Source organism: Equus quagga, unplaced genomic scaffold (genome assembly GCF_021613505.1).
Source record: "Equus quagga isolate Etosha38 unplaced genomic scaffold, UCLA_HA_Equagga_1.0 153_RagTag, whole genome shotgun sequence".
NCBI classification, from domain to species: domain Eukaryota; kingdom Metazoa; phylum Chordata; class Mammalia; order Perissodactyla; family Equidae; genus Equus; species Equus quagga.
The window spans coordinates 8,035,122-8,051,694 of NW_025796915.1; the positions used below are offsets into that span (position 1 = coordinate 8,035,122).

Consider the following 16,573-nt stretch of genomic DNA (forward strand, 5'->3'; position numbering starts at 1 on the left):
AAAATCAGTTGTATTTCCATACGCTAACAATGACCAATCTGAAAAGGAAATTAGAAAACAATCTCATTTTCTATAGCATCAAAAAGGATGACATACTTAGGAATCAACTTAACTAAGGAGGTGAAAGACTTTGATGGTGAACATCACAAAGCACTAGTGAAAGAAATTAACACAAATAAATGGAAACACACCCAGTGCTCATGAATTAGAAGACTTAATCTTGTTAAAAAGTCCATACTACAGATTCAATGCAATCCCTATAAAAATCCCATTGGCCCTTTCTGCAGAAACAGAAAAAATCATCTTAAAATCCATGTGGAGTCTCAAGGAGCCAAAACAATCTTGAAAAAGAAGAACAAAATCAGAAGCCTCATCTTTCCCAATGTCAAAACACACAACGAAACTACAGTAATCAAAGCACTGTGGCACTGGAATAAAGACAGACATATAGACCAACAGAAAAGAAAAGAGACCAGAAGTAAGCCCTCTCACATAAGGTCAAATGCTCTTTGACAAAGGTGCCAAGACCACACAATGGGGAAGAATAGTCTCTTCAACAATGATACAGGGGAAACTGAATATTCACATGCAAAATAATGAAGCTGGACCCTTCCCTTATAGCATATACAAAAACTAACTCAAAATGGATTACAGACCTGAAACTATAAAACTTCTGGAAGAAACCATAGGGGAGATGCTTCATAATACTACATTTGGCAACAATTTCTTGCAAATGTCACCAAAAGCACAGACAACAAGAGTAAAAATAAACACTGGGGAGTATATCAAACTTAAAAATTTCTGTGCATCAAAGGAAACAATCAAGAGAGTGAAAAGGCAACCTACTGAGTGGAAGAAAATATTTGGAAATCATATATTTAATCAGGAGGTAATATTCAGAATAAATAAAAGAACTCATACAACTCAATAACAAAAATACAAATAACCCAATTAAAAAATGAGCAAAGGACTTGAATAGACATTTCTCCAAAGAAAATACACAAATGGCTCACAGGTACATGAACAGATGGTCAACATCACAAGTCATTAGAGAAATGCAAATCAAAACATCAATGAGATACCAGCTCACGTCCATTAGGATGTACTATTGAAAAAAACAGAAAATAAGTGTTGGTGAGGATGCAGAGAAGCTGGAACCCCGGTGCACTGTCAGAGTGAATGTAAAATGATGCAGCTGCTAGGAAAACAGTATGGTAGTTCCTCAAAAAGTTAAAAACAGAACTACTATATGATCGGGCACTACCACTTTTGGATACACATCCAAAAGAACTGAAAGCAAGATCTCAAAGGGATATTTGCACACCCATGTTTATAGCAGCATTGTTCACAATAGCTGAGAGGTGGAAGCAACCTAAATGTCCAAGTACAGATGAATGGTTAACCAAACGTGGTATACGCATACAATGAAATATTAATCAGCCTTAAAAAGGAAGGAAATCCTGTCAAGTTACAATATCGATGTACCTTAAGGGCACTGTGTTACGTGAAATAAGCCAATCACAAAACGACAAATACTGTATGATTCCAATTATACGAGGTATCTAAAGTAGTCAAATTCTTAGAAACAGAATGTGAAATGGTGATTACCAAGGGCTGGGGGGAGAAGGAAATGGGGAGTTGTTCAATGGGTATAGACTTTCAGTTCTGCAAGATAAAAAAGTTGCACAGGTCTGTTGCAAAACAATGTGAATGTGATTAACAGTACTGAACTGTATACTTAAAAACGGTTAAGAGGGTAAATTTTTTTTACCACAATTAACAATTTTTAAAAAGGTAATTTAGACACATCCCATTAAAAATTATATACCTCTCAAAAAGGAGAATAAAGTACCAATGCATGCTATAACATGGATGAATCCTGAAAACATTATGCTAAGTGAAAGATGCCAGTCACAAAAGGCTAAGATTGCATTTGTATGAAACATCCAGAATAGGCAAATCCATAGAGACAGAAAGATGATTGGTAGTTTTCATGGACTGGGAGAGGGAAGAATGAAAATGACTGCTAATTAATACAGTATTTCTTTTTGGGGTGATGAAAACTTTTTGAATTAAATAGTGGTAATAAATGTACAACTCCATGAATACATTAAAAACCACTGAATTGTACACTTTAATAGGGTGAATTTTAATGTGAATTATATCTCAATGAAGCTGTTATTTTAGAAATCCAAACACCATGAAGTCCTAACTACTACGTTTCACAACTTAACTGTTTTCAATTTCTGTATAATGAAAGATGATATAAATTACATAATAAGATAAGTTACAGACCAAGATGAAATATTTACAACATATAACAGAGGGCTGGCTAGTATGCATTATATGTACAAAGTACAAACCAATAAGGAAAAAATATAGAATAGGAAAAGGAGCAAAGAATATGAATAAACAATTCACAGAGACCACAAACAGTTAATAATCACAAAAATGTTCAACTTCAGAGTAAGCAAAGGTATGCAAATTAAATCAAGATATAATCAGTATACAAAATTTTTTATATTACTGATAACACTATAGGTAATAGGCACTCTCATAAGAATGCTGGTAGGAGTGTAAACTTTTGGGGTGGGAGGGTGCAATTTGATAATAGTAAATTATAAGTATGCACATCTTTTGACCTAGCAAAACTACTTTGGATTTAAAGAATTACTCACATAATTATTAAAATACATATTCTTACATATAAGGATGTCACTGGTATAGTAACAAAAAAATGGAAACAATCTATACATCCATGGAAAGGAGAAAACTAAAGTTTATGATTACACTATAATACATTCTGTAGGAGTTGAAAGAAAGGAGGTGATCTACATGAGAAGGTGTGTGTAATATACCATGATGTTAAACACAATTCAGAAGATTTGGGTTGTAGAAAATGTCTATTTTTAAGAAGCACCCTCAGTAATTCTGATTCAACTACTCCACAAGACAAAAATGTTAACTCACGCTCCCTGGTAAATATAATCCCTTTAGTTTTTATCCCTAGATTATGCCTTTAGTTTATTTACTCTGCCTTGTGTTTTCTAAGATGAATTAATGAATGTCTGACTGCTCCACTACATCCCAAACATCTTGAATAACTATGTCTTATTCTTTCCCAGCAAAAAGAACAGTGCTTGGCAAAAATGCACTTAATGAATATTAGTTGAATGAATGAATTTTTAAAAAAATCAACAATAAGTTATTTTTATATTTATATTTTTTAAAAAGTCACAAATCTTTTGGGAAGAAAGGATGGAGAAGATTCTATTTCCATGACCATGGATCTTCATATAAAAATGAAAAAATGCTTTATTAAGATCTTTGTTCTTTTGGAATATTTTACTACAGTGGCTTGATCCATACGGAAAAGATAAAAATCAGCAAAAAACAACAACAAACTAAAGAAGAAAATCAATAAAATAAATGAATCCTCTATAATTCCATTTTATAGTTCTCTTTTATTCAAGGAATTTTTAGAAGAACTTTAAAAATTTTGCTTATAATTGTTCCCCTACTGGTTTTGAGGAGCCTTACAATCTTCATCTTATTTTTAAGGTCACTCTACATCTTAGAAAATGCTTCAAATTATTTTCCTTACAGCAAAAAAGGTTTTGCTCTCTCACAATATTAGAAAATCATCAAGAAGATTTTGAGATTAATTACATATATGTCATTTCAACAGAACGAATCTTAGCAAAAATCTGAACTCTAGACTGGACTGGGAAAAAACTGAGTTTTTCTTTAAAATATTTAGGTAGTGAGTTATGAACGGCCTATTATTTTAACAAAATACACTTTTTTTTTTTAATCCAGAGACTAACATCCAGAGGTAATAAATCAGAATTCCTCGTATGTACCGTGAATTTCACACAGGTCCAAAGTGATCCGTTGACATAAAACTCCATTTCATTTATAGCATGTACTGGTAAAGACTATCATGTAAAATTAAAGTCTCAAACCCTCTTTCAGTGTATGTTTGGAATACAAAAGACCTTCAGCAGTTCTCCATAAAGTAAATTTAAACACAGTGATCCCATTTGTTGAGCCTATGAATTCTACCGAAAAAATTCAAGATTTTTCTAATTAAAACTGAGATCAAAAGATATTATAAAGTTGCCAAATTATTTTAGAGTACAATTTTTTTAATCTTTTTTTAATTTTTAATATCTTATGTTACATATTAGAAAGAACACTGGCTTTGAAAGCAAATGTAATTGTGTCAAATTCTGACCCTTAAGGTTTGTGAATTACCTTCTTCAGATCTCAGCTACCTCTTTCATAAAATTTAGCTTATTGGTCTAACCTTCCAAAGTTGTTTGGAGGCTTAAATGAGATAACAGATACAAAGCTTCTAGCTTAATGTTCATCAGAGTAGATGCCCAATAATTTTTAGTTGTGTATTCCATTTTTCTTCCGAACTCATATATTAAAGACTTCATGATAATCATTTTTAACTGAGCTTTAAAATAGTACACATAGTATATATATCATAGGTTAATTAAATATTATTCTATTATTAGATATTTAGGTTTTGCTAATTTTTATACTAGAAAAACATAATACATATTGTTGCAATGAGTATTCTTAGGCTTTGGGTTCCCAGAGGCAGAATAAATCAAAAAACATTTTTAAGCTCTTGCTACATATTGCCAAACTGTACTCTCAAAAAGCTCTATAATAATTTATATTGCTACCAGCAGTGAACATACATTTTAATAAATCTCATCGATACTGGATAGAAATACATTTTTAAAAAATCTAATACTACAGACAAGATTTAAAACCTTCTTTATTGACTTATTTTGAATTTTCTTTAAGAACTAGTTAAGAAAGTGAGTATCTTTTGATGTTTCCAAGTTGCATTTCCCCTTTAATACTTGCCTAGTCATACATTTTGCCTAATAGTCTTAGTATCCTCCCCATATTGAGTTCTTTCCTTTAGTTTCATGTTTGATTCAAACATTTTTCTATTTGGTATTTACTTTTAAACTGATGCACAGAGTTCAATATTTTTATGTAATCAACTATCCATCATTTCTTTTGTTATTTCTTAAATTATATGTAAACATAAATTGCTACCTTTACATTTAAACTTTACACAAGGAGGTGGTGAAAAGATGCACAAAATACTTAGGAATATTTGTATTACAGATAAGTGATTTTTTCCCTCTAATCCATATCTTATATAATAAAATCATTAATTTTAAAATTAAAATAAAATTTAAGAGCAGAAATAAAATATTCAAAAATATAGCTCCAAAATAAACAGTGAAACAAAATTCTAGGAACTGCAGGGAACATATAAAAGTAATAACCTGAATTGTTTTTTAAAAATAATTCAGCCTTGAGGCCTGCCCTATGGCCGAGTGGTTAAGGTCGCACACTCTGCTTTGGCGGCCCAGGGTTTCACCCATTTGGATCCTGGGAGGGGAAATGGCCCCACTCATCAAGCCGTGCTGAGACAGCATCCCACACGCCACAACTAGAATGACCCACAACTGAAAATTCACAACTATGTACTGGGGTGCTTTGGGAGAAGAAGGAAAAATAAAATCTTTAAAAATAATAATAATAAATAAATAAATAAATAAAATAAAAATGTTATTTAAAAAAGAAATAATAGGGGCCAGCCAGGTGGCACAGTGGTTAAGTTTGCACGTTCTGCTTCTTGGCAGCCCGGGGTTCGACAGTTACGATCCTGGGTGCAGACATGGCACCGCTCGGCAAAAGCCATGGTGTGGTAGGCGTCCCACATATAAAGCAGAGGAAGATGGGCATGGATGTTAGCTCAGGGCCACTTTTCCTCAGCATAAAAAGAGGAGGATTGGCAGTTGTTAGCTCAGGGCTAATCTTCCTCAAAAAAAGAGAGAAAGAATAATAATAATTCAGCCTTTTTATTTTTACCTACCTTAAAGTGATTTAATTCTAATACTTCACTCAACATCCAGCTTCTTTTGCACTGCAATATTCCCACCTTTGGCACAACTAAAGCTTATTTATATTTTAATAAATTTAACAGCAGTAGTGCCAAAGAATTAGAATGACTAATCTCTGCTCAAAACTATTGGGGGTCATCTGCAAGCACTGCCAGCACCAAAGTAATATGGCTCAAGAAAGAGAATGGCTTAAAATTATCTTCTAATCACCCAGGTATCTATCAAGATTTCTTGAAAAAAAAAAAAAGAAAGAAAGAAAAAGAAAGAAATGGATGGACAAAACTGGGTCCTTCCTTTGTTGTACTATTCTACCTGCCTCATGATTACCACAACCAAGTCCCCCAGGTGTCCTCCAGCTGGCTCATCTGCAACTCAATTTGTGCTGGGGAAACTGAACCAAAGTGGTATATAACCCACTGGCAAATTCTGAAACGCTGGATTTCGAACACTACATATGCTACATGTCTGATCTTTAAATTTCACCTCCGTAAAATCTTATGTTAGAGTTTTCTGTTAAATTGTACTTACTTGATTCTGAACCTAAATGCCAGACTCATTAATCTCTCAATTTAAAATTTTTAATTTCATATTTACAATTATATAGAGGGGGGTCTTTACTGATTCTGATTATCAAGATTCCTTTCCAACCAAAAAAAGTCTATCATTCCTAGTTCCCAACATAACACAGAAAAACACAGACACTCATTTATTAAAAACACACTAGATGCCTTTGGGCTTCTGGGTCACTATACAAACAGCAATGAAAATATTAAGTTGAATTCACCAGATAAAAAGACTATTATCTACAAAGGAATGTAGATTTAGAAAGTAAATCTTAGATTTTGTTTTGAAAGTCAGAAACCAGTGCTGTCAAATTAGGAAGATAAGTTTCTAGGGAAGAAACTCACCTACAGAAAAATTAGCGCTTTTCATTTCCCAAAATTCAAGTACAGAAGAGCACAGCTTGTGTTGAATTGTTAGAAGGCAAATTTTCTAAAAGCAGAGTGGAGGGAATCATAAAACCTTTGAATGCCCTTTCCAATACTTATCAGAGCCTGCGTCCTTGAATTTACATCACCTGATCTCCAGGCACTGGCTATTAGGCATGTGGAGGAAGGCAAACTCAATTATAAAAAATGAGAGGAGAAGGAAACTGTGAAATCTAATCCAATGCCAGAGGAGCCCTTGGCAGAAAACACTGGTAACCAATGTTATTAAGATGTAGCAGAAACCTTACCCACACTGCACAAAACAAGATGGATCATTTTAACTATTTAGGAGTGCTAAAGCATCTGCTGCCTTTCTTCCTAAGGCAAAATCCAAGTTTATACATATATATATATATTTTTTTTTTAATTCAAACCTTTTCTATAAATTATTCATACATCTTTCCAAATCTAAAATAATTGTGATTTTCTCTATAGAATGTTCTACTTTAAAAAGGAAAGAGATCAACCTCACTTTCTAAAATACTGAGACTATAAACCCAGTACACCTAGGCTGCTGGTCTTCCCTAGGAAGTACTGGTATATTGTCCCACATCAAGTTAGAACTGGTTGTAAGAGAAGTCAGGAAAATGCAAATATATATAACCCAGACAACTGGTATTTGTGGTGTTTAATGGAAAAAACTGTTTGACAAACATGAAAACTTACATAGAAGCACCTTCCAAGACTTAAAAGAGGGAGATAAAACATAAACATGTGACTTGTTTAATCACAAACTGAAGAATGACACCCACGTGATCAAGTAAAATGTGCCTCGGTGTTTCAGATTCTTCAGTCTGCAGCATCCAAATACTTTCCAAAAAATATTAGAACATTTGTAGAATTTAGGAGGACAAGAAGAAGAGATCACGTTTACAGATAATTTCCAAATTTTTATGACAAGTTTTAGTAAAAAAAAAAAACAAATTTAAGAGAACAAGTCTGTGAAATTGTTTCATTTTATTCTTTTACCGTCACTGTCCTTAAGGAGGAAAGGGTTAAACTGCAATGAGTTCTAAAAGCAAGACTAAAAACATAAAACTGTACGACAAAAAAACATAATTTGCTTATTTCCCTCCAGTTCTCCCAATCCTTCCCCCCACTATAACCCTCCCAAAGAGGGGACAGGGAGATAAAAGTAGATTTCTTTAAAAAAAAAAAAAATTCAATCATAAAAATTATGATCCATGTTGTTCCTCCAAAAAAGAAACCACTTGAATTATTCTTAGGCAAGAGAACAAATAAACTTCTAATTTCAATGTCTTTGGAGAGTTTAATAAAAATGGTGCAAAAGAAAATCAGTAGAAGCCTTTTTAACTGGATTAACTGATGTTCCCCATTGCCTTTATACATCCTGACTGACGCTCTAGCAAGCTGAGTGCCTGCCAGCAGACCACTCTCCAGTGCTTCTGCGCACACTACTTGGTCTGTTTACCAAGAGCCAGAGGTATTTATTCTCAAACCTGTTTATGCCAGTTGCACTTGTAAATTATAACACTTAAATATTACAAAACCAATGAAATACATGTGCAAAAAGAAAGAATTGCTGTTTTTATGAAAAGTTGAATGTTCTGCAAAGACCAAATAAAAGTTGCTTAAAAAAACATGCAATGGAATTAGGTGAGTGACACAACTACAAAAGGTTATTTTCCCCAGTTCTAACAGATTCTGTACTCAAATTGCTTCACAAAAGTCTTTCAATTCTCCCCCTGCTTTAAAGAAGCTGAAACTGGGGGTCTGGGCCCATGGCCAAGTGATTAAGTTCACACACTCTGCTTCAGCAGCCCCAGGTTTCATCAGTTCAGATCCTGGGCGCAGACATGGTACTGCTCAGCAGGCCATGCTGAGGCAGCGTCCCACATAGCACAACCAGAAGGAGCTACAACTAGAATACACAACTATGTACTGGGTGGCTTTGGGGAGAGGAAAAAGGGGGAAAAAAAGAAGACTGGCAACACATGTTAGCTCAGGTGCCAATCTTCAAAAAAAAAAAAGCTACAACTGGGAAATTAGCAGTCTCAAAGAAAAGGCCTTGACTTATATCAAAAGACTGTCAAGTGAATATACATTAATGCATTTTACATTAAAGTAAGATGTTTAAGTTATTATGTATCATTTTATCATTCATCACTTTTATCAATTAACTATTGGTTCCAATTTGGATAAGAGGGGATACTGTATCCTTCTATAATCAATTAGAAGAACACTGAACTAGAACATTACAAATAATACTCAGCGTCAACAATTATTATTCCTCATACCAATTTATGAGATCTCTAATCCACAGACACATGATATGAGCTTATTCAGATATATTGCCAAAGATCTTCAAAACGTGAAAGGGAAGACATCCCTTGAGAAGACATAATTTGGCTTCAATTTGATATAAAGCAAACATTTAGATGACTCAGGAAACTTTCACATGACTACTCCAAATGAATGCAAAGCTGTCTGTTCTCTAATGTTAGCCTTTGAAATTCTTACAACTATTAAAAATATTTAAAGGCACTGTTAAAAAATGTATTTACTCTTTGAAAATTTACCTCAGTCAAGGAAGACAGAAATCCACAAACAGTGGATTTACTCATGAAATCTGGTATTCAAATCAAATTATACTTCAAATGTATAATTGATTTTTATGACTTGTGGTAGTTATGTTCCATAAAGTCACCATAAACAATGAATTAGTGAATACTGAACTACTGCTCCTAGGGGAAATACAAGGTTAGGTTCCTACAAGCTTCTGATCACAACATTTTCATCAACTGATCAATATGTAACCTTGTTCTATGAGTGTTTCTGTTTAAAGACACCTTATATATATTGATGATTCATTAACACTGAACTCATGGCCAGTAGCACTTTAACTCATGCCTGAAGAAAACTGATCTAATATATGTATTTTCTCCATATGGCCCATCACAGCCTTCCTGCATTTAGGAATGTTAGACAGAACTTCAGCACTATGTTTGAGGGCCATTTTAAACAGTGAAATCACCAATAATAAGCACAAAAATGCAAAAAGTATGGCACTAAATAGAGCACACAGAGGACATGTGTTTACAGCAGGAGAGCTGAAAACAAGGCAGCAAGTGTCACCTTGTTCAACCACAGTTGGGAAAGTGTGCATCAGTCAACTCAAATTCTTCACTACTCTGAACATGTCTACAAATGACTGTGAAACTGTTGTATTGACTTTGGACTTACAAATAAATTTGAGACAGCAGACATTCACAAAAACAGAATGTGCGAATAATGAAGATTGACAGCACAAAGAAAGCTCAATTAAATAAATCTCATGGGAAACACTTTAGTACTTCAGCCCAGCCAATCTTGTAAATCCAAGGGTTTACTTACTGGTTATCAAAGAACAGGCAAAACTCTATTACACTGTTTCTAAATTGTAACACAAAAACACTCCATTGAAGCATTCTATAAGTTTTCAGATGAAGAGAAAAGATGGAAAAATTATTTAAAATTTACTGCCTATTCTTTAAAAACAGTCATCGGGGGGAAATAAATGATATTTGTAAAAATATCAAAAACTGCAGCTTTAACAACGTAATTTCTTATGAACCATCTTCTTTTAATATCTTTTTAGGGGAAAATCAGATATATTGACCCATTACTATTACACATCAAAAAGTTCACAAGGATAAAAGTACCCTGAAGTATTAAAGCAATAAGATATGAGATGCAAATTATGACATATAAAGTTAAGCTACAAAGGCATGAAAAGACACCTAGTGTAGACCATTAGAAATGAACATATGTATTCAAGCAAAGTACTTCAGTAAAAAATAATCAACTTAAGATTCTCTTAACTTTAATTTATTTAAAATATTACCCAATATAATCATAATGTGTCCAGTTTGCATTTCTACTCTTCATAACAAAACTTAGATACATATGTAAACATCATCTATTCACACTAGTACTTGAAATTTATATTAGCAAAAATGAAAACAGTCAGATATGTTAATTATTAAGGCCAGAAGAAAATTTGAGAGATAGAAATTGAATCAGATAAAAGCAACCAATATTTTTTCCTTTTAAATTTCAGATGACATTCACTGCAGCATGTCTTTGGCAGCAAAAAACTAGAAAACTCTGTCCTTTAATAGAGGAGTTATTTAAATCATGAAATAGTATGCAGTCTTTAATAAGAAACAAGCTAGAATATAAATATACATGCTCACATATGTACACATATACATATGTGTGTGTGTATATATGGCCTTCAATTAAAAATAGAAAATATGGGGGCCGGCCTGGTGGCATAGAGGTTAAGTTCACACACTCCGCTTCAGGGGCCCAGGGTTCACAGGTTGGGATCCCAGGTGCAGACCTGCACACTACTTATCAAGCCACACTGTGGCATCATCCCATATGAAACAGAAGAAAATTGGCACAGATGTTACCTCAGTGACAATCTTCCTCAAGCAAAAAGAGGAAGACTGGCAACAGATGTTAACTCAAGGCCAATCTTCCTCACCAAAAAAAAAAAAAAAAAAGGAAAAGAAAAAAATTTAAAACAAGTATTTCAAATATTTACCAGTCCAAAGAATTTCAGTAAATATTCCCAAATTCAACACTGACCAATCCCCCAAACTGAAATGTTTAATGATTTGTAACAGGGGTCAGTAAACTTTTTCTATAAGGGCCAGACAGTAAATATCTTAGGTTTTGCAGAGAGATACAGTCTCTGTCACATATTCTTTGTTTTTGTTTTCACTTTTGTTTTCCAATCCTTTAGGAATATCAAAAAACATTCTCAGCTCAGATCCACAAAAAGTACACCGTAGGCTGGATTTGCCTCAACCGCCAGTCTGTCAACCACTGATTTGTAACAATCAACATCTGGAAGTCTGACACGTTAAATATATTACATCAAAGGCATCAGAGATCACAATAGGGTCAGTTTTATTCTACATTAAATAAAGTAAGGCAGCACTATAGCAATTAAAATTACAAGTTGATTAACACATTGAATTCCATTAATATGCTAGACACTAATCAAATGATGGGAAAATACAGAAAATGAAACTTCAAGTATTGGTATTATATAACTATGATCATGTGTGCACCTACAAAGCCCATACATCCACTTAAAAAAGTCAGGTGAAACTGAAATACTACACATCAAAGCTCAAATCTCCATTTATAATAATTAAAACCATTTACTCACTTAAATAATCAAAACTAGTCAGTCACTTGTTTCAGATGTCATCAACACTTGAAAATTAAGAACTTAATTCAGAGGCTAGTAGTAATTAGTGGGTTTTAAGTTTTTAATTTGTAAGAGTTATTGTAAAATATCAATCAACAATCTAAAATATTATACTTTAAAAGTTTATATTCTTGGAAACTTTTTAATATTTACTGTGTCAGCAATCATCACTGGAAACTTGACTATACTTTTTTTCTTTGTCTAAGGACAGCTTTTATATATTTGATTTTGTCTAAAACTGAAAGTTCCTTATTATCATCTGGATGCTACTACCAAATGTAAATTTCATTATGAATAAAAAACTGGGTCAAATTCAAACTCTAAAATGAAAATGTATCCCCCAAAAGTAACAAAATAACCATTACAGAATAATCTTACCTAGACTGGTGGGTTTTATCAGTTCATCCAGTAAATCATAAAATGGTAATTTTTGAAGTTTTATATCCGGATGGACTGGGTGAAGAGCTGATGTAAGATGTGGGAGTTCCAGTTCATGTTTAGGTCCCAGAAGAGAAACAGGGAGTAACGGTGATGATGCAGGGTGACCATCATAAGTGAGTTGTGGAATGGTAGATGGAGACAAAGTTGCTGGCATAGGACTTGAATGTACGTTGGGGATGGACAAGTCCGCGGGCGTCATGATTTTCTGGGGGAACCTCCGCCTATAGAGTTCTTTAATTTTCATTTGTACAGCAGGACTGCAGCCAGCCTTTAGCAAATGCAGGGCTTTTGTGAGAAGTTCGTGTTTGCGTCCGTGCTTGTTTCTCCCAGCGTAGCCCAACAGTACTTGGAGTTCAGAAACTCTAAGGCTCATAACCATTTGCTTGGAGACAAAACAAAATGTAAAACATTAGTATTCCAATAACATAATTTACAATAATAAACAATACTTTATTAAAACGCTTTCTCCTTATGATTTGCTTAAAGGCCAGCTCATTTACAGTCAAATCTAGTTATTTCAAACTTAAAATTTAATTATTTAACATAAACAACCAAAGAAACTTAAAATTGATATTTATAAATTACTGACTTCTCCCCAGAGTGTAAAGATGAAAGATCAAGTATACACCAGGTAGGACCACATCTCATCTCACTCCACTGTTTTGATGAAATTGTCAGGTATTTATCAAGCACTTACTGAGTCTCCAGGAGAGTGCTAAGTGCGATGTGAATGGCAAAAGATAACGATGAGCCCTCAAGAACATTTGTTTTCTTGGGGGAAAATTATACAAGTATATATGAAACATATGAACAGCCCACCTCAAACACCAGGTGTAGGTAGGGTACAAATAACATATTATCAGGTATTGCATTCTATTCTAATTCTGGAATTTATAAGACTTAAACTATACCTTTTTTGATCCATTATATACCAGATACATTTGATATTTTCTTGAGTTGTCACTAAATCTTTACAACTCCACAAGGAGTTATCCTTCTTGCTTTACATATGAAGAAACTAGTTAAGAAAGGTTAAATAACTTACCTATGGCCACAAAGCTACTAAGTAGCAGTCAGGATTCAAACCCAGATATGTATGATTCTAAAGTCCATGCTCTTTCCACTAAACCATTAGGAAAAGGACGGAGCTGGAAACATACTATTGACTCACTCTACTGGCAAGGCCAGGCTAAAAAGTCCAGGAATTCAATCCACATGCCACAATGCATGAGGCTGTAGGAAAGAAATCTATTTAACTTTGTTTAACTCTGTGTTCCCAAACTTATTTGGTCAGTTTCTCCTCTGTCCCAACTATCAGGAGACTACCAACAAGAAATGCCCATCTATACCAAATCACTCATTTTAAAGTGGAGGAAAATGGAATCCAAAGAAATGGCTTACCCAGGATCACACGGCTCCTAACAGCAAAAAATCCTGACTTCACCACCACTGACAGGGAGGTGTTAGGATGGAAGACAGTGGTAAGCTTACCATTTGCTCTCTATTTCCCCAACTGTTTTATCCCATCGTCTCATACCAAATACCAATACACAAAAGCCAAGCTGCCTTCCCTAATCCACCATGACTCCTGAGATGACACTTTCCCCTAGCTGATCATCTAGAAGTTCTTTGCGGATTGCAAAACATGCAATTAAGTAAAAAATAAAATAGTGAGAAAAAGTATAAAGAGCTTTATAAGCAATATAGCTGGTTAATCAAAGAAAAATGAGCCCTTCCCCTAGTTATGTGGCTGGAAAATGCTTTGTTTCTTCAAAGTCCAGCTTTTGTCAGCCTTTGCCCATTAGGCCTGGCAGAACCAACGAGTCTCTCCTCACTATTTTTTACTGGCCATTTGTCATATCTTTATCTTACCACTTATCTTGCTGAATTATAATCTTCTGTTTATATAAGTGATTCCATGACCACATTGAGGTCCTCTAGGGCACAACGACATGTTACCCTTAGCATCTAACACTGGGGCCTGACAACAGCAGAAACTCATCAAATGCCTGGACAATGAATGAATCAATAAAGAAAATAAACAAGTAAGTCACACTAGAAGAAAGGGTGGGGTGGAATCTACAGTGATAAGTTATACACATAACTATAATATAAATCCAAATGAGCTCCCAAACTCTAGAAGGTATGCAAAGATATAATGTAGGCCTTAAAAACAAATTCTACCCTAAATCCTATAAATGTTTCTCTTTTTAGATAATGTTATCAGAGATTATTATAATTACTAACTATACTGTCAGCACGTTATCAATTTCTCCCTACTATCCAAAATATCCTAAGAGTACAAAATAGTTTTAAAGATTTTTATTACTAATTTTAAAAGGAACAGCGACTTCAACAGAAAAGCACTATATTGATAAGTAAGCTTCTGCTTTCAGAGAAATAATATGAATTATGCTTCAAAGATTAGGGGTTAAAAATAAATTTAAGTTGGCATTGGTCAAATGTACTTCATTTTACAGGAAAAACAATATAAATTTTAGAAAGAGAAGATCGTCTTTCCATTTCAATTCGACTCCCTTTTCCTAAGTCAAACACAAACAAAAACCAAAATTCAGTGATTACAATAAACTCTTCATTGATGACAGCTTTTGTCCTTATTCGATGGGTATAAGGATTTAAATGCAGCACAGATGTATTATTCTTCTATTTTTAGGGGAAAACACATTGACAATTCACATAAAATAAAATCTCCTGCCTGATAGTCAAAGGAAAAAAGTTAATGACATAAGGATAATTCTTATTTTTGTTTTCACAGGATGGCTACTTAATCATCACAATTATGAGGCAGGTATTGTCCTCATTTTACAGATGGGAAAACTCAGGCCTAGGAAGGTTAAAAAATTTGTTGAATGTTATACTACTATTCTGCTCCAAATGTTGCGCTTTTACACTATGATACTGTGTTTTAGAGGAAACAAATCACATAACTTTTAATTAGGAAACAGAAAAACCTTTTCAAAGATTAATTTATTTAACACTCAATCTCCATTTCAAACTTTAACACTCTGGCTTTTAAAAAAATTCGTGGTTAAGATAGGAAAAGAATGCATCCAGATTCATATTAACCTTACAATCAGTTATAGTGAAAGATGAGGTGCTATCTATTGCTATTATTGGTGTAGCTGCTGTAATCTCCTAAGGACTGTAATAAGCATGTAGTATTTTTAAAAACTAAATAAAAGGTGATGGGAAACACAAACATCTGAAGCAGCACTCAACCGAAAAGCTTCCAAGAAGCATGAGCAGTCAATTCACAATGTAAAGTGTTGACAACACAGAGGAAAACTAAACACTTACATCTGAGATGTTGAAATGCAATATATTTTGATCTGTCATGTGTCTAAAAATCCCCATTTGTTAGCACTACAACAAAATGAATATTTATAACTAAGAATAACATCAACCACTGCTGCTACCAGAAATCACTACTATTCTGCTGACTCTATATCCCCAAATGATACAGTTCTCAGAATCTGAGGGAATTTAAAATGCCTGAGAAATGTATATATTCTGTACAGAAAGCATTCTGAGGGGCATCTTTTTTAAATTAATTTTTTTTAATCAGACAGACATGCACAGTTTAAAAAGTCAAACAGTTTTACAAGAAAAACAGATGTCCCTTGCCCTGCCCCCATTTTTCATATCCCTGAGGCAAGAACTTTCAAGTCTGTTTTAGCTATTTCTTCTAGCATTTTTCACTATATTCTATGTATAGTAGGCTGATTTGACTATTTTTTAATTTTTACTTGTAGGAAAAAATTACTTTCTATTATAAAAGATAATGGTTTAGCTCTGTTACATCTCTTCTACCCCCATCTTCCCATCATAATTTTTGGTTAAATCAATTGTTGTTTATGTTATTACTATGGCTATAAATAATATTCACAGCTGAGCCAAAAGCACATCGTGATTACTCTTCCTTTTTTGTATGAGTTTGCCTTCCTTATAGTCAA

General features: G+C 33.7%; 1 protein-coding gene across 2 annotated transcripts in view; it reads right to left on the minus strand.

Moving 5' to 3' along the window:
• LOC124233080 (E3 SUMO-protein ligase PIAS1) overlaps nucleotides 1-16,573 on the minus strand; it is a 112,850-nt gene that overhangs the window by 66,556 nt on the left and 29,721 nt on the right. For both annotated transcript variants that reach the window (XM_046650178.1, XM_046650179.1), the window contains exon 2: nucleotides 12,537-12,981. In XM_046650178.1, coding sequence (XP_046506134.1) covers nucleotides 12,537-12,981 — 445 coding nt within the window. The remainder of the gene's footprint in view (nucleotides 1-12,536; nucleotides 12,982-16,573) is intronic.